This window comes from Hemitrygon akajei, chromosome 6 (assembly GCF_048418815.1).
Source record: "Hemitrygon akajei chromosome 6, sHemAka1.3, whole genome shotgun sequence".
Taxonomy (NCBI): domain Eukaryota; kingdom Metazoa; phylum Chordata; class Chondrichthyes; order Myliobatiformes; family Dasyatidae; genus Hemitrygon; species Hemitrygon akajei.
Window position 1 is genome coordinate 11588641 of NC_133129.1, and position 26614 is coordinate 11615254.

The 26614-nt window shown below is 40.8% G+C and overlaps 1 protein-coding gene across 7 annotated transcripts in view; it reads left to right on the forward strand.

Moving 5' to 3' along the window:
- The window catches only part of sh3rf1 (SH3 domain containing ring finger 1), a 194061-nt gene that overhangs the window by 40040 nt on the left and 127407 nt on the right, over positions 1-26614 (forward strand). Inside the window, exons 1-2 of one of the 7 annotated variants that reach the window (XM_073047891.1) lie at positions 14682-14744; positions 18963-19108. The exons of 5 other annotated variants lie outside the window; for them this stretch is intronic. In XM_073047891.1, coding sequence (XP_072903992.1) covers positions 19088-19108 — 21 coding nt within the window. In that variant the 5' untranslated portion in view covers positions 14682-14744; positions 18963-19087. Of the gene's footprint in view, positions 1-14681; positions 14745-18962; positions 19109-26614 lie in introns of those variants that run through there. One more of the 7 variants, XM_073047890.1, reaches the window with a different exon arrangement.

The following is a 26614-nucleotide window of genomic DNA, read 5'->3' on the forward strand; positions in this document are numbered from 1 at the left end:
CTTTGACATCCACCATTATGAAGTGCTTCAAGAGATTGGTCATGGCATGAATAAACGCCAGCCTCTCAGACAACCTCAACCCACTGGTCTACAGTTGATGCCATCTCCCTGGCCCTATACTCTTCTTTGGAGCACCTGCACAGTAAAAACTACTGCTTTTGTCTTCAATACAACATTGCATTTGCTGGAGTTTAGAAGAATGGTGGGGGTGGGGGGACATCAGTGAAGCCTACTGAATATTGAAAAGGTTAGAAAGAGTGAATATAGAGTGAATGTTGCCAAGGGTGGGGGAAGTCCAGGACCAGAGGGCACAGCCTCAGAATAGAAAGAAGGATGTTACTTCAGAATGGAGATAAGGAATTTCTTTAGGGGGAGGATAGTGAATCTGTTGAATTCATTGCTCATAGTTAAGAGTGGAGAATATGTGAGTGATGTGAGGCAGACAGAATAAAAAATTCTTATTCTAGACCCTCCTTAAATGTTCAGCAACTTGCCCTCTATCACCTCGGAAAGGAATTTCACAGTTAAGATAGTTCTCATTTAAATCCTCTATGTTCCTACTCTGCTGGTAGTTGGAGAATCCATAGAACTGTAAGGGGCTGAATTTGCCTGTCACTGTGAGGCTGTAAAGTGGGTCTGGTAGGTGGCAAAGGGAATTTTACCAGTAATTAGAGAAGCATGAGAATGTGACCCAACCTTTCCATCCATAGCCAGGAGAACCATCCTCACTGCATAATGGCTACCTAGCTCTGGTTGAAATGGTCATCCTTGGTTTCCTGGCCAAAACTGTGCTTTCACCCAAAATTGTATAACACAGTCTTTATTATTGGTCAAGTGCTGAAAAGATGGCATTTGTGTGGCACTGGTAACTGAGAGGAAGTCCATGTGGACACAGGAAGAACATGCAAAAACTACACAGGCAGCAGGTTCTGGGTTCCAAATTCTTCACAAGTTCACTGACAAGTTAATGACAGAGTTCTTCAGTGCTATTAAAGCCATCTATGGCCTCAAGGCCTACCTAACGAAGCACCGAGAATAGAAGTCTGGTCCAGCAGTTGTGAGTGCATTGAGAGTAGAGTAAGGGATTAAGGACATAGCCTTATGGGACACCATTGTTGAGGAAAACTGTGGTGGAGGTTTTGCAGCCATTTCTTGACTGTGGTCTGTTGGTCAGGAGATTGAGGATCCCGTTGCAAAGGGAGGTGCTGCATCCCAAGTTTAAGAGTTTGGAAATGAGTTTGTTAAGAATTATAAGACTTAAGAGCAGAATTAGGAAACTTGGTCCATCAAGTCTGCTCTGCCATTCCATCATGACTGATTTATTACCCCTCTTAACTTCATTCTCCACATAACCTTTGATGGCCCTACTAATCAAGAACCTTGTACAAACAAGCTGGATGAACTCAGCAGGTCGGGCAGCATCCGTTGAAAGGAGCAGTCAACGTTTCGGGACGAGACCCTTCGTCAGGACTGAAGAAGGAGGGGGCAGGGGCCCTATAAAGAAGGTGGGGGGAGGGTGGAAGGTGCCAGGTGAAAAGCCAATCAGAGGAAAGATCAAGGGGTGGGGAGGGGAAGCAGGGAGGGGATAGGCAGGAGAGGTGGAGAAAGGAATGTAAGCGGAAAGCACTATGGGTAGTAGAAGAAGGCAGAATCATGAGAGAGGGGATAGGCAGCTAGAAGAGGAGACAGAGTGAAAGTGTGATAGGGGAAGGGAGAGGGAGGGAATTACCGGAAGTTGGAGAATTCAATGTTCATGCCAAGGGGCTGGAGACTACCTCGATGGTTTATGAGGTGTTGCTCCTTCAGCCTGAGTTTGGCCTCATCATGGCAGTAGAGGAGGCCATGTATGGACATATCCAAAGAAGGAGGGGGCAGGGGCCCCATAAAGAACCTATCAGCCTCCGCTTCAAATGTACACAATGACTTGGACTCCACAGCAGTCTGTGGCAATGAATTTAACAGATTCACTATCCTCCCCCGAAGAAATTCCTAAATATTGGTGGACTGTCTCCCCTTGGGTATTGTGTGGAATAATAGGCTGTCATTCTTTGTTTATAGTTAAGAGTGGAGAACGTGGGAGTGATGTGGGCCAGACACAATAAAATTCTCATCTAAACAAGCTGCCATAAAAATAAGTTTGGGTAGCTCTTGCTGAGATTACATCCTTAAACCTCTGAACTGAGATGACCATTTGTGGGTGGCATGATAACGTAGCAATTAGCATCACGCTATTACAGCACCAGTGACCTGCATTCAATTCTGCTGCTGTCTGTAAGGAGTTTGTACGTTCTCCCCATGAACACAGGTTCCTTCGGGTGCTCTGCTTTCCTCCCACATTCCAAAGACATAGGGGTTAGTAAGTTAATTGGTCACATGGGTATAATCGGGGGGGGGGGGTGCGGGCTCATTAGGCTGGTAGGGCCTGTTATTGTGCTGTATCTCTAAATAGAAATAAATAAATATGCAGCAAAAGTGCTGTAAGTTTATTCATAACTAATGCAGTGCATTTAGGAACAGGAGCCAAATAAAATGTTTAAACACGGTACTTTGTAGTTGTGTTAACATCTGCCTGTTGGGTGGAATGAAATTTGATAATTAAGTAAATCCAGTAAAAGAGCAACATATATTGGAGGGCTGCAGGAGCATTGCCTAAGCTTCCAGCAGCAAGCTGTTACCTTGCTTTACAAGCTGAAGTGTGTTTTTTTTGTTTGGGGGTGGGGGTTGTGGCAATAGTTGGGTGGTAGAATACTGATTAGTTTCAGAGCCTTTGAAACACCCCAGATGCTGAGGAGAAAGTAGATGACGCCAAAGGAATAGAACTTCTGCTAAATGTTATTAAAACACAAAAAAAGACTTGTTTCAAAAATGGCATTTGAAGTAATTAGAAAAATATCAGGCCAAGTTAGCTGATCTTAAACTTAATTGGTGTTGCTCAAGAGGTTTAATTGAACATCTGTCTAGAAGCTTAACACACGAGAAGCATCCTGATGCAGTTGCTTGTGTATTAGAGCTCAAAAATTGTTTAGTTTCCTTTGTATTTGCAGACACACTGATTTGCTGCAGGGCCTTATTAAAAGGCTGCATGGGCCATTGGAAGAGCAGTAGAAAATAAAGGCTTGAGACCAATTCCATAAAGTTGTGCTTTAATTGCGTGTGTAAAGGGTCAGGAGCAGCAGTGAAAATAGTCTGATTGCAATGTGCCCCCCTGTTAACGTTGAGTCCCACCAAAAGAATGAACTAATTTGAGAAGATTTTTTTTTTGGGACATTTGTCCATTCCTTATTGTAGGTGATAGTGAGGTGCCATCTTGAGCCATTGCAATTATTGTGAAGATGAAGAGTTCCAGGATTTAGACCCACTGATGAAAGAAAGGCAATATATTTCCAAGTAAGGCATCTTTTATGCTGTGGATCAATACCATGAAACAAGGGGTCTGTGAACTCCAGGTTGGGAGAACCTTCATGAGGGATGTTCCTGTACATGCACTGCCACTGTCCTTGGTGGAGTTTTCAGGTTTTTTAGGTACTGTAAGGGCAGCATAGGTGAATAACCAGTGTATTTTCATGCTACAAACTACAGCCTGCGTGGTGCATTGATGTTCGAAGCAATGAATATTTATTGTGACAGATGAGATGCTGTTCCTTCAAGCCATTTCATCCTGGTTAGTGTTGAGCTTATGAATTGTTTGCGAGCTGTAGCTCAAAGGTGCAGATAGAGTGGATATGCAGAGGATGTTTCCAATAGTGGGAGAGTCTAGGATCAGAGGGCACAGCCTCAGAATACGTCCCTTTAAACAGAGATAAGGAACTTCTTTAGCTAGAGGGTGGTGAATCTGTAATTCATTGCCACAGGCAGCTGTGGAAGCCAAGCCATTGGGTATATTTAAAGCCCATGTTGATGGGATCTTGATTAGTAAGAGTGTCAAAAGTTATTGGGAGAAAGCAGGAGAATGTGGTTGAGAGTATAATAAATCAGCCAAGATTGAATGGCAGAGGAGACTTGATTGTCCAAATGGCCTAATTCTTCTCCTATATCTTATGTTATCTTAGCTATCCTGCCTTCTATTCTGTCAGAAAGGCTTTGGAATATTAGAAATTGAGGCACTTGGATCTGATTTTGTAACTGCAGTGTTAATGTGGCTGGTCCATTTGATTATCTTTTCCATGGTGTACACCAAGGTGTTGATATTGGAGGCTCTGCATTGGTAATACTGTTGAATGTGGATCTTTAGATGGTCTTTAATTGGATAGACAATTGCTCTGTACTTCTATGTTCTGAATGTTGTGCTCTATATCTGTAGATTTTGTTGCATGCACTTTAGAGTAATTTATTTTCTGAGGAGGTATGGATGGAATTTGAACAATTTCTTGCAATACTATGGTGGGAAAATTAAGTGTTCTGTGGGATTAGATATTTTGTCTGTTCAGTTTGAAATTTCCATGGAATTCCATGCCTGAATATTGACTGCAAACTACAACCCATGTTCTCAGTATTATTTAGACTCAGTGGCCTCCTTATTAGGTATGCCTCTACACCTGCCTATTAATTAATGTAAATATCTACTCAGCCAATCATGTGGCAGCAACTCAATGCATAAAAGCATGTAGATATGGCCAAGAGGTTCAGTTGTTCAAACCAAACATCAGAATGGAGTAGAAATGTGGCCTAAGTGACTTTGACCATAGAATGATTATTGGTGCCATATGGATGGTGGTTTGAGTATCTCAGAAACTGTTGATTTTCTGGGCTTTTCATGCACAACAGTCTGTAGCATTTACAGAGAATGGTGCAAGAAACAAAAAAAAATCCAGTGAGCATTTGTTCTGTGGGTGAAAATGCATTGTTACTGAGAGAGGTCAGATGAGAATGGCCAGACTGGTTCAAACTGAGAGACAGGCAACAGTAACTCAAATAGCCAGGTGTTAATGTGCAGGAGAGCATCTCTGAACGCATAACACACCATACCTTGAAGTAGATGGGCTATAGCAGCAGAAGGCCATACCCGACTCCACTTAGTGACCATTTAGTGTATTATTTATTTTTTATTTGTCTTCTTTTGCGCAATGGTTGTTTGTCAGTCTTTGTGTGTAGTTTTTCATTGATTCTGTTGTATTTCTCTGTTCTACTGTGAATGTCTGCAAAAATGCATCTCCAGGTAGTGTTGGTGACATATATGGTACGTATTTTGGTAAGTTTATTTTGAACTTCGTACTTTGAAAATCACCCAAATTAAAATCATAGCTTGCACACATTCTTCAACCAAGAAAGAAGCCTGTCAAAATATTAAATGTATCAGCTTTTGAATCGACATGAAAGATCCCTCATGAAATCTCCACTCCCATCTCTTGAATTACTGGGCACGGTTGTTTGACACAGGGTTATCAACTGGGGATAGTTTTCTGCAGGGTTGATCATGTGATGTTTGTTCATGTCTGACCCTTTGACATTTGGCCCAGGCCTGCACAGTGCTATTGTGTTTACCTCAGTTGATCGTGTCATTTATCACAATGGAGCAGTGAAACATTTGTGTTAGTGAGATGAATTGCGATGTGAGGTATAAACAAAAGGTGGTATTGGGTTGCTGCTGAATTTATTTTCGTTGTGAATAGTGAACCTTCTATGCTCAAAATGACTTTAACCACATTCTGATTTTCTGGAATGCTTTATGTTCTTTTTGCTTTATTTACTTTTCTTCCCCCCACCCCACCACCTGACCCCCGTGTTTCCTGTGTTGGGCATTGCAGTATTTGAATTTTTTTTAATTGGCTGTTGTTGGCTTTCATGGACAAGATATGGCCAGCCACACGTGCTGTAAATCTACGTAGCATCGCACAGTAGTGTAGCATTCAGTGTAATGCTTTACCGCACCAACTGTAAGATCAGTGTTCAATTTTTGCCACTGTCTGTAAGAAGTTTGTGCACTCTCCCCATGACCATGCGGAGCTCTTCCTCCAGGTGTTCTGGTTTCCTTCTACATTCCAAAGATGTACAAGTTATGGTTAGTAACATATGCTATATTGGTGCTGGAAAAGTGGTGACTTTTGCAGGCTGTCCAGCACAACCTTCACTGATTTGAACTGACACATACATTGCGGTTTGTTGTATATTGCAATGTACATGTGATAAATAAAGCTAATCTCTTTAATCTCTCCTTTGTTTGCTGATTGACTGAGTTTTTCTTATTGTGTCAGTCAGCAATGACGTCTGTGTGGACAAGACTGGGAGAGGAATACTGGATTATTTGGAGTGCCTATGGAAAATCCTAGTGTTTTAGCAACTTTCCTTTGTGTCCTTCAGTATAGCATCTGCTTTACTCCACAAGCTGAGGATGTTCTAATAAGCCCCACCTTTCTCATCTTCACAATCTTCAGTGTCACAGCCTATTATGTTCTGAGTGCTGTTTTCATAGAGGAATTTTATGGCCATTTTGTTGCATATAAGAGTACATGATCTACCTGGAACAGAAAACAATCTGCTTTTCTGGGATCTGCAAGGCAAACACAAATTGCACTTGATAATGGCTGGATAATCTTCATTCACTGATCCAAGTGATAAATGTTGGCTAAAGTATTTAGAAGAGCTTCTGAATTCCTGTGTTCTTAGTTGAAGTGAAAATAGGATGTCTCCTCTACCTGATGTTGAACATGAGTAGCAGGTACATCTAATCAACGGAACTACTATGCAGAGATCTGTTAATCAGGCCATGAGAGTTTAACAGAGACATAAGAAACAGCAAATGGAGTAACAAATAATCTGCTGGAGGAACTCAGATTGAGCAGGATATCTGGGAGTGGGAGTGAATTGTCAATGTTTCAGGTTGAAATTCTGCACCAAATCCTGCATACAGTTTTTTTGACCCATGTCGACAATTCCTTTCTTCTCCATGGGTGCTGCTCGACTTGCTGAGGTTCTCCGCCAGATTGTTGAATGCGAGTTTATGGACTGGAACAGCATCTAAGGAGTGTAAATTCAAATAATTGCATTGGGGATAGATAGCTAACATTACTAATGAAGGAATCCGTTTTTCTTGCCTGTCCTGGCTGGCAAGTGATTCCCGAACTTGATATTGTTGTTGATTCTTGTATGGTCTTGCAGCCACTCAGCTGAAAGGCAGTTAAGACTTTAGATATATACAGTATGCTGCTGTAGCCAGTGTTGTCTCCATCTCAGTAATTAAACATTGAATCAATTTAAATGTTTATCTTTAACAATGTCCCCACAATAGTGAAAGTAGTGTTGAAGTCACTACAGTTGGACTGAACCATAACCTTGTCAGTTGGCCAATCCACTAAGTCAAGCTAACACTGCATGTTTAACATCTGGACAAACTAGGCAGTGGTAACATAGGCTTTTGTTACTGTGATGACTGAGAATCATTTTGACAAAAGCCATTCTAATTTTTTTTTTGCTCGCTTTGGTGCACTTTGCAACTCCCCTCAGCCTTGGGGAGGCAGGCTCTGTGCATTGAGGTTGGAGGTAACTTCTCGTCTTTCACCCAAGTATTAATTTATTGCATTTCTAACTAATGTAAAGATACGCATCCCAATAGAATTAATGGCAGTACCAAAAATTAAATAAACACATATGGTAATCATAAAGAAACCCTTCATGGGTCAAAATAAAAGCAACAACTGAAGCAAAAAAAAGATCCGAAGGGAAGAGGTTCTTAGAACACTCATTCATCACTAAGGCTATAATTTTTCAGACATTTTCCCTATAAGTAGTGTTATAGAAAAGCTAATAATACTTGCTTAAAGTAGGCCAATGTATTCTCCTCTGGTCACCACTTTAAACCTTGGTTTTTTTTAGACCATCAATCCTCGGAGCTGACCTGATTTTATCACATGCCTTTGGCCTCATCTCCATTGCAGTGATAATTTTATTACACCCTCCCATTCCCACCACCCTCCATTTCTGCAACTTTATCAGCTGTCCTTCGCCTGAAAGAAGTTTGATTCATGTAACCAAGTATCAGACAGGAAAGCTGGGCTCTTTTTAAGGTGTTATTGTTTATTCTGTAAGCTATTGTTTTAGTCATGAAAAGGCTGTAACTGTAGAAATGTGACATCCTGTTAGTCTTATCCTGACATTGAAATTGATCTATCTTTATTTGAGACAGAGCAAAAGGAAATTTCTTGTTGCTGTCATTTTCTCTCTCTCTCTCTCCCCCCCCCCCCCCACCCCGGTCTAACTGGTATGCATGTGTAAGAAGATAGGTTTATGTCATAAACACAAGAGTTTCTGCAGATACTGGAAATTCAGAGGAAAAAAACAAAATGTTGGAAGAACTCAGCAGGTCAAGCAGCATCTATGGAGAAGAGTAAACAATGTTTTTCACTGAAGCTCTTCATCAGGACTGGAACAGAAGGGGGATGAAACGAGAATAAGAAAGTGGCAGAAGGGGAAGGTGTACAAGCTGGCAAATGATAGGTGGGTAGGGAAGGAGGGATAAAATGGGAAGCTGGGAGGTGGTAAGGCAAACGGCTGAAGAAGAAGGAATCTTAGGAAAGGAGAGTGGACCATGGGAGAAAGGGAAGGAGGAGGGGCACCAGAGTGAGGTGATTGGCTCATGAGGAGAACAGAAAAGTTAAGATGGGGAATAGATAACGAGAAAGGAGGGGAGATTACCACGTTAGAGAAAATGAACAGTCAGTTTGGAGACTACCTAGATTGAATATGAGGTGTTGCTTCTCCAACCTGAGAGTGCCTCACTGTAGCAGTAGGGGGAGGCCATCGACCAACATGTTGGAATAGGAATGGGAAGTAGAATTAAAATGGGAGCCACAAGGCCAAGCCCCTTTTTGTGGTGGGGGTGTATGTCAGTTTTTTGTTCACAGATTCTTAAATCATCCTTATGAATTCTGATTTGTTTTATTTTATTGACTTTACCTTGACCCATCAAGGATTTTTTGATAGTTTTCATATGTATTTCTTTGAACTTCCTCCTAGTCTGTATATTTTTGCTGCTGCCTTGATATTGTTGATTTGTGTCATTTAGTCTTTATGATATTATTTGGTCTTTATCATTTGTGATAAAATAATGTGGATGAAAATGGAGGAAGACAGCTTCTAGCTTATTAGACTATGCCTTTGCAAGGCTAGGGATGAAATTGCAAAGAATGGCAAAAAAAAGGATATTGGCTTGAAATGTCATCTGCTTATTCCTTTCAATAGATGCTGTCTGACTTGCTGAGTTCCTCCGGTATTTTGTGTGTGATACAAAAAAAATTGGAATAGTTTTTGCCTCAGTGATCCTCGGTCATCTCATATATGTATGTAATTTTGATAGGTACGATCTCATTCAATTCCAAACGTGCATATAAAGCGTGTACCCTCACACTTAAAGCTATTAGATGAGAGTTTTAGTCATGGTGGCATTATTGAAACAGATTTAAGATCTGAGGAAATAGATTTTTTTCCCTAAGGATCTTCAGAACCGCAGTTGCAATTTTAACATCCTCGAGATTGAGAGACAGTAAATTAAGCTGGGTTGGAAATGTTGCTTTTCCACATACTATGAAAGAGTATGGAATACATTTTAATAGGATTTAAACAGAAACCAAGCAATGTCTTATTTTCAAGGATTGTATGTGGAAATTGCTTGGATTTAAATTGTTCACTACTGAGAAGTTATCTCCAATACAATATATTGCTTTTGCTATTTGCACCTGTTTAAACTGGCAGTGATTTCTTTGAAAGGTCATAGAATTTTTTTTGGAGGATTTGGGCTTTTGTTTTTTTTCTTTGGCTTGAACCATCAATATAATTTCAGCTGAGTTTGACTGAGGTCCTGCAAAGTTGCCTACTAAACAGAATTGTTTTCTCCATTTTCCTGCCACCTTTTTTACTCAATGATTTTTCCATTCCCCACCCGTACAGTTCAAGAGGCTGTCACTATTGAGATGTCCTTTGGCATCCTGTGTTTCCTGTCATCTATCTTAACACTTGTCTATTTTGTTATCATTTGAATTTTGACCTTGAATGTTGCCTGTTTGATTAGGGGCTACAGAACAATGCTCCTTGCCTGTGTTGACAAGCTCTTGTCCAGTGGTTATTAGGTAGTGATGAATGTTGATTAGAATTATGAGTTGAAAAACTGTTCTCTTTGGAAGAGAGACTGATCTGATGAAGATTTTCATAATGATGAGGATTTGCTAGCAGAATATATTTTATTAACTACACTAGTGATTATGGCTTCAAAAGAGAGAGATAGTAGCGATGTGCTACACACAGTGGTGAAATAACGACACGCAGTCAGTAAGTCGTTTCGAGACTAGTTTATTCAAACTTCGCGGCGCTGGCATTTAATTCCTAGCGCCCGCCCCCTCCGGGCGGAAATGACATCAGAGGTACATTACCAAAGTCTCCCCCCCCCCGTGTGCTGGCTATTTGTGAGCCGGTTCACCTGCGCAGAAAGTGGGTCGCCACAGGATGTCCATTTAGAATGGAGATGAGGAGAAATTTCTTTAGCCAGAGGGTGGTGAATTCGTTACCACAGGTGGCTGTGGAGACCAATTTAGTATATTTAAGGAAGAGGTTGTTAGATTCTTGATAGGTCAGGGATGAAAGGATACGGCGACTAGGCAGGAGGTTGGGGCTGAGAGGGAAAATGGATCAGCTGTGATGAAATGGTGGAGCAGACTCCATGGCCAGATGGCCTAATTCTGCTCCTATATCTTATGAGCAAAATCACTGCCAACTGAAACCTGAGTTTGCTAGAGGCCTGTAGTGAGGTTGGAGGACTTACTGTGCCAGGAGTTGGTGGAAGGGAGGAAAGGAGCTTGTTTTGGTGGTGTTTTATTGCTTGTTGTCTTCTGTGTTGTTCTTCCAAGCATTGTGGGCGTGCTATATTGATGCAAGAATGTGTAGCGACGCCTGTGGGCTGCCCCTCAGCACATCCTTAGAATGTTCTGGTTGTTGATGCAAATGACATATTTCACTGTATGTTCCGATGTACATGTGATAAATAAATGAATCTGCATCTGAAATGATCAAGAGGAGAGATGAGATGAACAGCTTATTCTCTTCCAGCTTATTCATGTTTTCTATTTTTACACTGGTTTTATTGACCTTGTTTTTGCTTTTCCTTTTTTCTCAGTGAGATGGAGGAGGGTTGTTAAAATGTCAAAGTAATTTTGAGTACGGCATTCATAAAATGTGAAATGTTGGCGGCAGCTCAGTAGGTAGATTCTGTAAGATCGAGTAATCAGATGGAAATGTAAGTAAAAAGAGGAGGTGTGCGATTGTTGAATCAAACAGCTTTTAATGAGTTCTCTGTTTGTATCTGGCAACAGACCACGTTACTCATTTGGTTGATACTAATTTGTGCACAGCGTTCAACTGAAAACCTGCTGGTTAACTGTGCATTTGATCTGGATTTGAAGGAAAGAGCTCCCATATTTTGAGGTTTCAGTTGGCAAGGGAAAATTTATAAAGGAATATAGTGAGATTGGAGTGCGCTAATTTTAGTTTTGTAGATTTTCGTGAAAGTGAAGAAATCTGATGTAAACATAAAATTTAGGTTGGATTCTGAACTTTATTCACGGTCAAAGTAAATTTATTCAAAGTATGTATATGTCACCATGTACTAACTTGAGATTAATTTTCTTGCAAGTATATATAGGTCAATAAAGACATACAATAGAATTTATGGAAAATATTGACAAACAACCAATGTGCAAAAGACAAATTGTGCACATAAAATAAATAAATAATACCAAGGATGTGAGTCCTTGAAAATAAGTCTGTAGGTTGTGGAATCAGTTCAGAATTGAGGTGAGTGAAATTATCCACTCTGGTTCAGGAGTCTGATGGTCGCAGGGTAATAACTGTTTCTGAACCTGGAGGTATAGGACCTAAGGTTTCTGAACCTGGAGGTATAGGACCTAAGGCTCCTGTACCTCCTGCTTGATGGTAGTAGTGAGAAAAGTGCTGCACTGGCAATGAAAAGTAATATGTGGCAGAATGGCTACTTTTAAATTTAGTAATTGTGTTGCCATAAAATGTGGGGAAGAGGTTGCTTGAATTATATAAAGATTAGCTTTATTTGTTATCTACATCAAAGCATACAGTGAAATATTCATTTATGTCAAAGCAGATCAATGAGAATTATGCTGGGGCAGCCCGTAAGTGTGACCACATTTCCGACGCCAGTGTAGCATGCTCACAACTCACTAACCCTAACTGTGTATCTTTGGAATATGGGAGGAAACTGGAACACTTGGAACATACAAATTCGTTACAGGCTGTGTGGGAATCGAATCCTGATCAGTGATCGCTGACACTGTAAAGCAACTATGATTTTGTGTTCTCTGAACATCCCAAAGGATTTGAAACCAAAAGATATCTATTATTCAGTACTGCCTAATGTGGTGCGGGTTTAGCACATATAGTCCTACCAACGACAAAGTCGATATTTTCAACCAAACAAAATACAGGCATTATTTTCCTTGTGTGTCTGACTATCTGTCTATTTATTCATCTAGCTATTTATCTGTTTATTTAGTGATGCAGTGCTGAGTAGACCTTTCCGGCCTTTCGAGCAGTGCTGCCCTAGGAATGCCTGACAACCCTGATTTAACCCTAATATAATTATGGGATAATTTACAATAACCAGATAAGATACCCAATACATCGACGGGGAGTACATACAGACTCCTTACAGAGGACGCTGGGAATGAACTCCGAACTGCGACACCCTGAGCTGTAATAGTGTTGTGGTAACCACTACGCTACCATAGCACCCATAGTTATAGTTCAAGGAAACTGATGCAGCTGAGGATGCTCACCCAATAGTCTGGACAATGTTGTTGGCCAGCAAAAAGCAGGTGAATTGAAGATACAAGTGACTGGAGCATCAAGTAATCTGCTGGAGGAACTTGGTGAATTGAACAGCATCTGGCCATCTCCCCTCTCCTCCCAGATGCTGTTAGATCAGTCAAGTTCTTTCAGCAGATTGCTTGTTGCTCAAGATTCAAGCCTCTGCACTCTTGGATCTCCAATTAATCTATCTTTTGCTTGTAAGCAGCATTGGCCAGATGATTGGGTAAATTCAGCTGCATCAGCATCCTTGAACTATAACAATGGACCATAGTTTACAGTATATTGAAGAAATAAAGATGTTTTCTACAGCCTTTCATGTTCTCAAGCTATCTCAAGGCAATTGCTTCTGACATTTAGACAGGTTTTATTATTGAAATGAAAGATACAAACAAACTCTCACAAATCAACGGATTTTGATTGAGTGATACTGAGTAAGGGGCAAATATCATCCAAGCCGTTGTTTCCCTTTTAAAAAAAAAGTGCCATGAGACCTTGATTCAACATCCCATCTGACAGAATACTGTTTAAAATCAAGTAACACTTGAGTGTCACCTTATATTTTGATGCTCAGGTGTTCTATGTAATGTAATACTAGGTTGTCGTAGGGAGCATAGGAGTTGAAAGGGAAAGTTGCCCTGATGAAGTGTCTTGGCCTGAAACATTGACACTCTCCATAGACATAGAAATCCTCTCCATAAACACTGCCTAACCTGCTGAGTTTTGGGTTTGTTCCTTTGGATTTCCAGCATCTGCAGAATCCAGAACATAGAAAATCTACAGCACATTACAGGCCCTTCAGCCCACAATGTTGTGTCCACCATGTAACCTACTCTAGAAGCTGCCTAGAATTTCCCTACTGCATAGCCCTCTATTTTTATAAGCTCCATGTACCTATCTAAGAGTCTCTTAAAAGACCCTATTGTATGCACTTCTACCACCTTCACTGGCAGTGCATTCCACACACCCACCACTCTCTTGTGTTTATGATAAATGGGATATGTAAGGGAAATCTGAAGGGCCGGTGTTTGCACATACACGTAGACATTATCTTGAACAAAGTGTCAGAAAAGTGGTATAGGCAGACTCGGTTACAACATTTAAAAGGCAATTGGACATATACATGATAAGGAAAGGAGCAGTGGGATAATGCAGGCAAAGGGGATGAGTGCCGGCATGGACAATGTGGGCTGAATGAACTCTTTTCTATGATGTATGATTCCATTGTGCAATTACTTCAGCTTTTACTGGGCATGTCTCAGTCGGAGCAGATGATCACAGGGTTAAATCTTTACTGCCATTTTCAAGCAGGTAATTCATTAAAACATGAAGACCAAAGTTGTTGTAAAGGGCAAGTTCACTCTGGGGGCATACTCCATCATACAGGATGGAAAGAGACCTTTAGCACACAATGTTCATGCTGGCCATCTAGCAGCCGTCCATATTAACCGCCTTTATCAGCACTTGGTCTGTAGTCTTCCATCCCACCCACCCTACCCCAGTTTGTGTATTTAATATGGCATGAAGTGTGACTTGAATGTTTCTCATTTGTGGAGCATCTTTTTGTCTACAGCAATTTCCTAGATTGTATTGCATTGAATCTACTTGCTAACTGGATCTGAAGCTTTGAATTTCATTAGATGGTGCCACAACATTTTTAGAAATTGAATGGGGAACTTGGATACAATATTGGTTTTTTTGTGTGGATAGGAGAATAAAGATTTTTAACGGAACACTGAGTTAGTTTTCACATTCATGCAAGTCTAGTTCTTTCACAGATGAATGACTTTGAAAGTACAGTATGTATCGGAGACCTTTCCTTTCTGGCAGTGGGCTGGAGTAAGACAGCGTGACAGCTGTCTTAAATTGGACCAGTTTCTACTAGATCACAGGCTGCAGTCTGCAGCTTGCTGCTTCCTTCCAAGGTACATCTGCAAGGCCATTGTTGAAAACAGCAGGAGAGCCCCGGCTCTTTCAGCTGCTCAGCATCTTATTGGCATTACTTAGTCATGTGCACTCTCAGCTGGCAGAAGGAAACACTGCTCTGAAATTTAATTGCTGGGAGTAGCTGCATGATAAAGACGTGAGATCCAAATTTGATGCATTAACTCCTGGGAGACTGCACAACCATAAATACATCGAAATCCCAACTCTCTTTTGTGTGGTAAATATATTTTAAAGTGCGTGCGTGTGTGCATAATCTCAATGTGTGCACTATTTAGATGAACACGTGATCGACTAACATTCCTGGTTAGCCTTAAGTATTAGAATTTTGTTGCTGAGGAGATTGCTGTTTCTAAGGCCAGCCCCAGCCAGCAAGCAATTGTAATTATTGAAAACCAGCTCTTGGATATGAATTAGAACCAGGTTCAATATCACTGGCATATGTTGTGAAATATATTATGTTGCAGCAACACTACATTGCAATATGTAATAAAAAAAAACTGTAAATTACAATTAAATACGAATATACATACACACACACTACACCACATAGATATATACATACATAGGCACATAATGGAGTCCTGTTAATTGGGACACATCAAGACTAGTACATTTTGGCCCAGTTAAGCAGCTACCCCAATTAACCAAAGTTTCATGGAAATCATTATAAAGGTATAAAAAAGACAAACTACTGTTTAACTGAGTACCAAATTCAGATGAAATACAGAACAAATTAGAACATATCTGGCAATGTCAGGAAACCTGTATGAAACAGTTTTCAAATTGGAAAAGCCATTGCATTGGGGCATTTCCACTTTCTCAACCTCAGAAGTCTGGGGCCAGTGGTACAAGTAGTCATAACAACTGAGGTCTTTCTTGGTTGCAGTGGATACCATGACTACTACTGTGCTCACCATGGAGCATTGCGGAACCACCTTCCTGGCTGTTGGATCTCACTGTATACATGCTAGGTCAGGCATGTCCCTATCTCACCAGGATATGAAACCCACCAGCTACCCTCACCTGATTTAGCCCACCTGTTGAAGCAGGGTGTGGCTGGCTGCTCTTACACATAATCAGCTACTTACATCCACAGGTGACAGCTGAATATTCAGTGTGGATGAAAGGTAATATTCAAAGTATTTGCCGATACCCTCATTTTTCATAGTGCCTAACTTGTTGATGTAGCAAAATAGTTTCATTTTCATTAATGGCTGTTCCTGGCATTTCCAAGGCTGAATGCTTAAAACCACAGTGAACAAAACAGTTCAGACTTGTCTTACTGCTTACTTCTAGCTAACTATTAATGACAAAAATCGCAGCTTTTTGAACATAAACACTTGACCGTGCTGTTTAAAAGCTGTTCACTTTAAGAACTGTGCAGTGTCTAAGCATACTGTGCAAGCATACACGACTGATGCTATACCACAATAAGTGGTATAGTGTCCCAAATAAAAAAGGAAATCCGAGCTATTTTCTCGATTAGATTTTGTTCTTTAAGCATTATCCCAAATAAGTGCTGCCTCAATTAACTGATTGCCCAATTAACCAGAATCCACTGTGTATATATAGATTAAGTAGTGCGAAAGATAATAGTGTACATAGGTTCACTGTCTGTTCAGATATCTGATGGCGGTGGGGAAGAAGCTATTCCTAAAAGGTTGAGTGTATGTCTTCTGGCTCCTCTTTGACGGTAGCAATGAGAAGAGGGTGATGGGGGTCCATAAGGATGGTTGTCACCCTTTTGAGGCATTGTCTTGTGAAGATATTCTTGATACTGGGGAGGCTAGTGCCCATGATGGAGCTGGCTGAGCTGACAAATTTCTGCACCTTTTTCCGATTTATTTATTTTTTTGCAGTGGCCCTTCTATACTAGTTGGTGATGCAATGAGTTGGAAAGCTCTCCAGGGTGCAGTACATCTGTAGACATTTGCAAGAGTCTTTTAGTGATGTATCTAGTCTCCTCCAACTCCTAATGAAGTATAGCTGCTGTGTACCTTCTCTGTAATTACATCAATATGTTGGGGCCAGGATAGATCTTCAGAGATGTTGACACCCAAGAACTTGAAACTGCTCACCCTTTCCACTGCTGATCCTTTGATGAGGACTGGTGTGTGTTCCCTTGACTTCCCCTTCATGAAGTCCACAATCAGTTCTTTGGTCTTACTGATGTTGAGAGTAAGGTTGCAATACCACTCAACCAGCTGATCTATCATATTTCTTGTTACCATCTGATATTCTGCTAACAATAGTTGTGTCATTGGCAAATTTATAGATGATGTTTGAGTTGTGCCTAGCCACACAGTCATGGGTGTAGAGAGAGTAGAGCAGGTGGTTAAGCATCCATTCTTGAGGTGCTCCAGTGTTGATTGTCAGCAAGGAGATGTTATTTCTGATCTGCACTGACTGTGGTCTCCCGATGAGCAAGCCATGGTTCCAGGTGTTGAGGGAGGTACAGAGGCCCCGGCTTTAGATCTTGTTGATCAGCACTGAGGGTATGATTGTATTGAAGGCTGAGCTATAATTAATAAACAGCAGCCCGACTTCAGTATTGCTATTGTCCAGGTGATCTGAGGCTGAGTGGAGAGCCAGTGAAATTGCATCTGATGTAGAAGTATTGTGGTGATAGGCAAATTCCAGCGAGTCTAGGTCCTTGCTTAGGCAGGAGGTGATTCTAGCCATGAGGAACCTCTCATTGTACTTCATCACAGTAGATGTGAGTGTAACTGGGTGATAGTTGTTAAGGCAGCTTAACCTGCTGTTCTTGGCCACTGGTATGATTGTCACCCTATTGAAGAAGATGGGAACCTCTGACTGCCGCAGTGAGAAATTGAAGACGTCCTTGAATACTCCCACCAGTTGGCACAAGTTTTCAGAGCCCTACCAGGTATACCCTCATGAAAAATGTTTTGACATCAGCTTCTGAGACTGAGATTACAGAGTCACCAGATGCTTCAGGCATTCGCACAGGTGTAGTTTTATTGCCCCTTTCAAGGCATTTTGCTCATCTGGGAGTGAGCATCACTGCCATTTATGATGTTAGGTTTCACTTTGTTGGTAGTAATGGCCTGCAAACCTTGCCAGAGCTGATGTGCTTCCAATTCCGTCTCATAATCAGAGTTTTTTTTCCTTCTTAAAATAGCCATCTGTAAGGTACATGGCTCAGAATCTCTTACATACTTGTGAACTGCAAGATTTATAAATTACCAAACATGCAGAGTATTAGCATAGTAAAAGTTCATTCAGCCTAAGTGCTTCATGCAGCATTGTAAGACATTTCCCATGAGGCACTCAACATATCCTCCTTTCTTCCTCTGCCACACTCCTCTTCCCTTGAAATGAGTATGTGGTATTTGCTTCTTTACGTCATGTGGTAGCATTTCCTGCAAATTTGTTTGGGCAAGTTTATGTTGAGAATTTTCATTGTTTTAACCAAATTGAGGTTTGGAAAACATTCTGTTTTTAAAATACTATGACGTTCCTTTTTATCAGAAGGATCATTTTGATTACAGATAACTACATAAAATAGATTTGGTTGTTTTGCCCTTTTTAATCGTTTCTCTTTTCCCCTCTCCTGCCCCTCTCCCCCCGCCCCATAAACAGGCATGTCAACATCTTCTCTGTGAAGTCTATGTAAGCCCCTCATTATTTTAAAAATCAGTCAAGCTCAGCGGCTGTTTCTGCTTCTCTGTGTGGCCTTCAGGCTTATACAATGTTCTGCAGTAAATGAGATTGAAATGAGTTTTTTTCCCTCTGTTATTTTCTTAGCAAATAACAGAGAAGGGCCTATTTTATAATTTGCATCACATTGTTGGGTTAGGTAGACTTTTTACAAAGCCATTCCAAGTTGATGAACTGAACAGCAGGTCGTTCAGATTCATGGAACAGTCTAGTCCAAAATGCTTAGCTCTCTATTTCTGCAAGGTTAATCTGTCATAAAGGAGGCCTATCCAGCAGCATATTCAGGTTGTTCTAAATTTGTATTTGTGAGAGGCTGCTATTATTGCCTTTGTTTGGAGTTGCACAAAGACTTGATCATTAGAGTTGGCTGTTCCATTTCTGAAGCTTTAGAGAACTTGCTTTCTGCCAGAATGTTTGATATCCTAAGGTATGATTTGGGTTCCATTGAGTTAATTAATAGTCCAGTATGTGAATGTTCAAAGTGAATTTATGTCCTTGTATTAATTTTCTTGCAGGCATGAACAGTAGAACAAAGAAATACAATATAACCAATGAAAATTACACAGAAGGACTGACAAATAACCAATGTGCAAAAGAAGACAAACTGGGCAAATACAAATAAATAAATAATACTGAGAACATGAGTTGTAAGCCCTTGAAAGTAAGTCCATAGTCTGTGGAATCAGTTGTGTTGAAGTGAATAAAATTATTCGCTGTAGTTCAGGAGTCTGATGGTTGAGGGGTAATAACTGTTCCTGAACTTGATGTGGGACCTAAGGCTCCTGTGTACCTCCTGCTCGATGGTAGTAGCGAGAAGAGAGCATGGCTTGAATGGTGGGGCGGTGGGGGGGGGGTGGAATTCTTGATGATGGATACTGTTTTTGTGTGGCAGCACTCATTGTGTATGTTTTGGTGAACACCTACGCTTGGTCCGCCAGAGAAAGCAGGATCTCCCAGTGGCCACACATTTTGATTCCACGTCCCATACCCATTCTGATATGTCTATCCATGGCCTCCTCTACTGTCAAGATGAAGCCACACTCAGGTTGGAGGAACAACACCTTATATACCAGCTGGGTAGCCTCCAACCTGATGGCAAGAACATTGACTTCTCTAACTTCTGTTAATGCCCCTCCTCACCCCATCCCTGACATTTTTGTTGTTTTTTCTTTCTCTCTCTCTGCCCATCACTCTGCCTGTTCTCCATCTCCCTCTGGTGCTCCCCTCCCCCTTTCTTTCTCCCGAGGTCTCCCGTCCCATGATCCTTTCCCTTCTCTAGCTCTGTATCACTTTCGCCAATCACCTTTCCAGCTCTTAGCTCCATCCCACCCCCTCTGGTCTTCTATCATTTTGCATTTCCCCCTCCCCCCACTACTTTCAAATCTCTTACTATCTTTCCTTTCAGTTAGTCCTGATGAAGGGTCTCGGCCCGAAACGTCGACAGTGCTTCTCCTTATAAATGCTGCCTGGCCAGCTGCGTTCCACCAGCATTTTTATGTGTGTTGTTTGAATTTCCAGCATCGGCAGATTTCCTCATGTTTGCTCATTGTGTATGTGTTCAGTGCCTCACAGAGTTGAACTGAATAATAGGGAACCTATTATGCTGTCAACTTCCCTGCACCATATGAACTGTAATTTGATCAAATTCATGTTTTAAATGTTTAGTCTGTATGTGGGTGCCACGGTAGTGTAGGTTTTAGCACAATGCTATTTTTGCTCAGGGCGTTCCAGAGTTCGGAGTTCAATTCTGACCCTGTCTGTAAGGAGTCTATATGTTCTCCCTGTGAACAGCATGGATTTCCTCTGAGTGCTCCAGTTTCCTCCCACAGTCCAAAGACGTACCAGTTAGTAGGTTAATTTGTCATTGTAAGTTGTCTTGTGATTAGGCTAGTGTGAAATAGGCGGTTAACTGGGCAGTGCAGCTCTTGGGCCAGAAAGGCCTTTTCTGTGTTAGATCTCTACGTAACTAAATAAAATACTGATAATGTTTATACCTGGTGATGGTGTTCAGGAAAAGTGACCCATTATACAGACGGGGAAGAAAGGGCACGGTGAGTTACCAGATCACAAACTGAGAGAGAAAGTACCTGTGTGATTTTATGTGAAAACTCAAAATGGCTAAAACTTTTTACAAATCCATTGTTAGCATCCCTGATTAATTCATACTTTTCCTCAGATTTGCTAACAGATGTTCATGGTTGTGGTTCACTGCAGAGCAACATCTACTGCTGCAGTCAGAGAAAGAGAGAAAGCTTAAATCATATGATGTTTCATCAGCTACAGCTGCTGAGATTTCAAGACTCCAGGCATTCTTCACACAGTTATAAAGGATTATTAATGCAAATGAGATTGTTTTCCTGCAGGTGTTATATGCAGGTGTATTTGAGTAAACACAAATAAAGGATTTCAATCCTGGGACTATATTTATTTGCCTGTTAGGCAATAGTTTAATGGAAAAAAAAATCAGAAACTCTCCAACCTTCATGTTTTTTGTACTGTGGAGGAATGAATTGAAACAGTCTTGTGAAGACTTATCGTTAAATGTCTTTTATGATACACTGATATATTGGTAGGATAGCTAATTTGATTAAAATGGTTATTTAAAAAGAAGCAAACTTCCATTCATCACTTCTCACAATCGCAGGCTTACATTTACAGCTCTGGCAAACATTGCCTGAATAGCAAGCTCCCACTTCAATGGGAAGTGACTACTGAAATTTTAAGAATGTAAGAAAATAACAGGAGAACACTGCTCCATTCTGCATCAGACTATTGATATTCCTCACTTCACCCTGAACTCTATGATATCCAGATGCTGCAAATAAAATATTACAAAATTCTTGACAATTTAGAGAAAAATGATGGGGACATTTCATTCTGTAACTTTGTATAGTTGATAACCTCCTTAAAATTGCCTGATGTTCATTTCTATTTTCTTTTAAATTATTGGCTTGTATTAGACCTCATGCATAAATTCACTGGCAATATGATGAGAGAACTTCACATAAACTGCAGCTGTAGGTCTTTCATAGAGAATCAAAAATTAATGATTTGCACAGTCTTTATATAATCACTAATTTTATTGTTTATTGTATCATTTTTTTTATTATCACGTGTACCAAGATACAGTGGGAAGCTTGTCTTGCATACTGTTCATACGGATCAAATCATCACACAGTGTGTTGATAATATGGTAAATCAGAATCAGGTTTATTATCGCTGGCACGTGACATGAAATTTGTTAACTTAGTAGCAACAGTTCAATGTAATACATAATATAGAAGAAAATAAATAAAATAATAAATAAGTAAATCTATTCAGTATGTTTTATACAGTATGCATATATTGAATAGATTAAAAATCATGCAAAAAAACAGAAATAATATATATTTTTTTAAAAAGTGGGCTAAGTGAGGTAATGTCCCCTCTGCCATTCAATGATCATTGAATGGCAGAGGGGAAGAAGCTGTTCCTGAATTGCTGAGTGTGTGCCTTCAGGCTTCTGTACCTCCTACCTGATGGTAACAGTGAGAAAAGGGCATGCCGTGGGTGCTGGAGGTCCTTAATAATGGATGCTGCCTTTCTGAGACACTGCTCCTTGAAGATGTTCTGGATACATTGCAGGCTAGTACCACAATGAATCTGACTAAATTTACAACCCCTCTGCAGCTTCCTTTGGTCCAGCGCAGTAGCCCCCACCCCCATACCAGACAGTGATGCAGTCTGTCAGAATGCTCTCTACGGTATATCTATAGAAGTTTTTGAGTGTATTTGTTGACATACTAAATCTCTTCAAACTCCTAATAAAGTATAGCCTTTTTTATAACTGCATCAATATCCTCAGAGATCTTGACACCCAGGAACTTGATTTGGTATGTGTTCCTTTGTCTTACCCTTCCTGAAGTCCAGTCAGCTCTTTCATCTTACTGGCGTTGAGTTCCAGGTTGTTGCTGTGACACCACTCCACTAGTTGGCATATCTCACTCCTGTACGCCCTCTTGTCACCACCTGAGATTCTACCAACAATGGTTGTATCGTCAGCAAATTTATACATGGCATTTGAGCTGTGTCTAGCCACACAGTCCATGAGTATAGAGAGAGTAGAGCAGTGGGCTAAGCACACACCCCTGAGGTGCACCTGTATTGATCATCAGTGAGGAGGAGATGTTATCACCAATCCGCACAGATTGTGGTCTTCTGGTTAGGAAGTCGAGGATCCAATTGCAGAGGAAGGTGCAGAGACCCAGGTTCTGCAACTTCTCAACCGGGATTGTGGGAATGGTGGTATTAAATTCTGAGTTATAGTCTATGAACAGCTTCCTGACGTAGGTGTTTGTGTTGTCTAGGTGGTCAAAAGCCGCGTGGAGAGCCATTGAGATTGCATCTGCCGTTGACCTATTAACAATAATAAGTCGACGTTTTGGGCTGAGACTCTTCATTACAAACCTGATGAAGGTTCTTGGCCTGAAATGCCGATTGTTTATTCCTTTCCATAGATGCTGCCTGACCTGATGAGTTCTTCCAGCATTTTGTCTATATTACCCTGGATTTCCAGCATATGCAGAACCTCTTGTGTTTAGAACAATAGTAATGTAAATTAAGGCAATAACAATGCAGAAGTTAGGCTGCTAGGTCCATTTCTTAGGACACATTTTACTTTGTGAGTTTGAAATTAGGTGAGCGATGGCGATGTTTTCTGTGAAATTATGTGCAATGGCTGCCTGTCTGGATTTGAGTTGTGTTCCTGCTGACAAACAATCACTGGATTAGTAATAATGTTTATCTCAACCAATGTGAGCAAGCATTTATTTTTCTGTGGTGCCAAGACCTGAGAACCGCCCATGGAATTTATTTTTTCCTAAATTTGAGATGATTCATCGCTGTTGTCTGTTGTGCTTCAGGAGAGTTATTTTGGTGTTGCCACTGATGAGAGTGATACCGGTTACAATGTGTCAGAGCTTGATAAATGTTTCACCCTGGAATCATTAATCTGAAAGACTTTGCACTTTCCCCTGCAGTCCAAAAAAATCTCATTGTTGAATAGCAGTAATGAGGAAGATCTGTCTGTAGGGGATGGATATCATTATAAGGTCATGCTGAATTGTGCCAGTGCACAAAGGGAAACAATGTAAATTCAAAGTTCAAAGGAAATTTATTATCAAAGTGTATATGTGCCACCATATACGACCATGAGAGTACTTTTCTTGTGGGCATTCATAGTAAATAGAAAGAAATACAATAGAATCAGTGAAAAACCACTCAAGATAGAGGGACAGAAAACCAATGTGTAAATACAAATAGGGAAAAAACAATAAATATTGAGAACATGAGATGAAGAGTCCTTGAAAGTGAGTCTATAGGTGTGGGAGCAGTTCAGTGATGAAGTAAGTAAAGGTATCCACACTGGTTCAAGAACCTGATGGTTGAGGGGTAATAACTGTTCCTAAACGTGGTGGTGGGAGTCCTGAGGTTCCTGTACCACCACCTCGATGGCAGCAGTGAGAAGAGAGCATGGCTTGGATGGTGGGGACCCTTGATGGATGCTACCTTTCTGTGATGTGTCAATATGGCAGAGGGCACAGTGTGAAGACTTGGTTACACACATGTTGGCTATGGAGATTTATTGCTAGTTTTATTTAAGACCATAAGACATTAGAATAGAACCAGGCCATTTGCCCCATCAAGTCTGCTCCCCCATTTGATTCTGGCTGAATTTTTCCCCCTCTTAACTCCATCTGCTGACTTCTCCCTTTATAATCTTTGATGCCCTTATTAAAATAAAATCTATCCGTGCATTGACTGCTATGCAAAGAATGGCACGTGTATAACCTCTAATATATTTTATTTATTTATTGAAATACAGCATGGGCACACCGCCCAGCAATCCCTCGATTTAATCCTAGCCTATTCATGGGACAACGTACAGTTAACCTCGTAACCAGTATGCCTTTGGTCTGTGGGAAGAAACCGGAGTGCCCGGAGGAAACCCATGTAGTCCCAGGGTATACGTACATACTCCTTGCGGGCAACAGTGGGAATTGAACCCGGGTTGCCTGACTGTAAAGCATTGTGCTAACCACTGTGCTACCATGGTTATAATATTCAGCTGTATTGTAGGTAACATCAAGAGCATTAGAAGGTTCACTTACTAATTATAACTCTTGACATTAGAATACAGAACCAGATTTATTGTTATCACTGATATATGTTGTGTGATTTGCTGTTTTCCAACAGAAGTATAGTGCAATATATATGAAGATATTCCTATAAGGTATAATAAGAAATAGGTAAAAAAAAGTCAGTAGTGCAAAACGAAAACAAAAAGTGAGGTAGTGTTCATGAATTTGTGGTCTGTTTGGAAATCAGATGGTGGAGGGGAAGAAACTGCTTCTAAATTGCTAAATGTGTATTTGCAGGTTCCTGCACCTCCTCCCTGACTACATTGAAACTTTATCCTTGGGTGTGCTTTGTCAAGAACTTAATCCAATTATACTGTATGTTATGCAAGAAAATGGTTATCCAAAGACAAGGCGGTTTCATCTTGAACAAGAGAAAGTCGGCAGATGATGGAAGTCCAAGCAGCACACACAAGATGCTGGAGGAACTCAGCAGGCCAGGCAGCATCTATAGAAAAGAGTACAGTCGACGTTTCAGGCCAAGACCCTTTAGCAGGACTGGAGAAAACTATGGAAAGTCTCTAGTCTTGCTTAAGGTCTCGGCCTGAAATGTCAACTGTACTCTTTTCAATAGATATTGCCTGGCCTGCTGGTTTCATCTTGAAGTAATTGTGCAATTGAAAATACGGTTAATGTCACAAAGAATGCATATTGAATTACAAACCCCATTTCCAGAAAAGTTGGGATATTTTCCAAAATGCAATAACAACAAAAATCTATGATATATTAATTCACGTGAACCTTTATTTAACTGACAAAAGTACAAAGAAAAGATTTTCAATAGTTTTACTGACCAACTTAATTGTATTTTGTAAATATACACAAATTTAGAATTTGATGGCTGCAACACACTCAACAGAAGTTGGGACAAAGTTAAAATAAGATGGAAAAGTGCACAGAATATTCAAGTAACACCGGTTTGGAAGACTCCACATTAAGCTGGCTAATTGGTAGCAGATGATGTATCATGACTGGGTATAAAAGTAGCATCCATCAAAGGCTCAAGTCTTTGCAAGCAAGGATGGGTCGTGGCTCAACCCTTTGTGCCAAAATTCGTGAGAGAATTGTTAGTTCAAAAGGAACATTTCCCAATGCAAGATTGCAGAGAATTTAGGTCTTTCAACATCTACAGTACATAATATTGTGAAAAGATTCAGAGAATTCAGAGACATCTCAGTGCGTAAAGGGCAAGGTCAGAAACCACTGTTGAATGCGCGTGATCTTCGAGCCCTCAGGCGGCACTGCCTAAGAAACCGTCATGCTACTGTGACAATTATAGCCACCTGGGCTTGGGAGTACTTCGGAAAACCATTGTCACTTAACACAGTCCATCGCTGCATCCAGAAATGCAACTTGAATCTGTATTACGCAAGGAGGAAGCCATACATCAACTCTATGCAGAAAGACGGTGAGTTCTCTGGGCCCAAGCTCATCTCAGATGGATCGAAAGACTGTGGAATCATGTGCTGTGGTCAGATGAGTCCACATTTCAGCTAGTTTTCAGAAAAAACGGGCGTCGAGTTCTCCATGCCAAAGATGAAAACGGCCATCCTGATTGTTATCAGCGAAAGGTGCAAAAGCCAGCATTTGTGATGGTATGGGGGTGCATCAGTGCCCATGGCATGGGTGAGTTGCATGTATGTGAAGGTACCATTGACTCTGAGGCGTATATTAGGATTTTAGAGAGACATATGTTACTATCAAGGCGACGTTTCTTCCCGGGACGTCCATGCTTATTTCAGCAGGACAATACCAGACCACATTCTGCACGGGCTACAACAGTGTGGCTTTGTAGACACAGAGTGCGTGTGCTTGACTGACCTGCTGCCAGTCCAGATCTATCTCCTATTGAAAATGTATGGGGCATCATGAAGAGGAGAATCAGACAATAGAGACCACAGACTGTTGAGCAGCTAAAGTCTTCTATCAAGCAAGAATGGACAAAATTTCCAATTGCAAATCTACTACAATTCGTATCCTCAGTTCCAAAA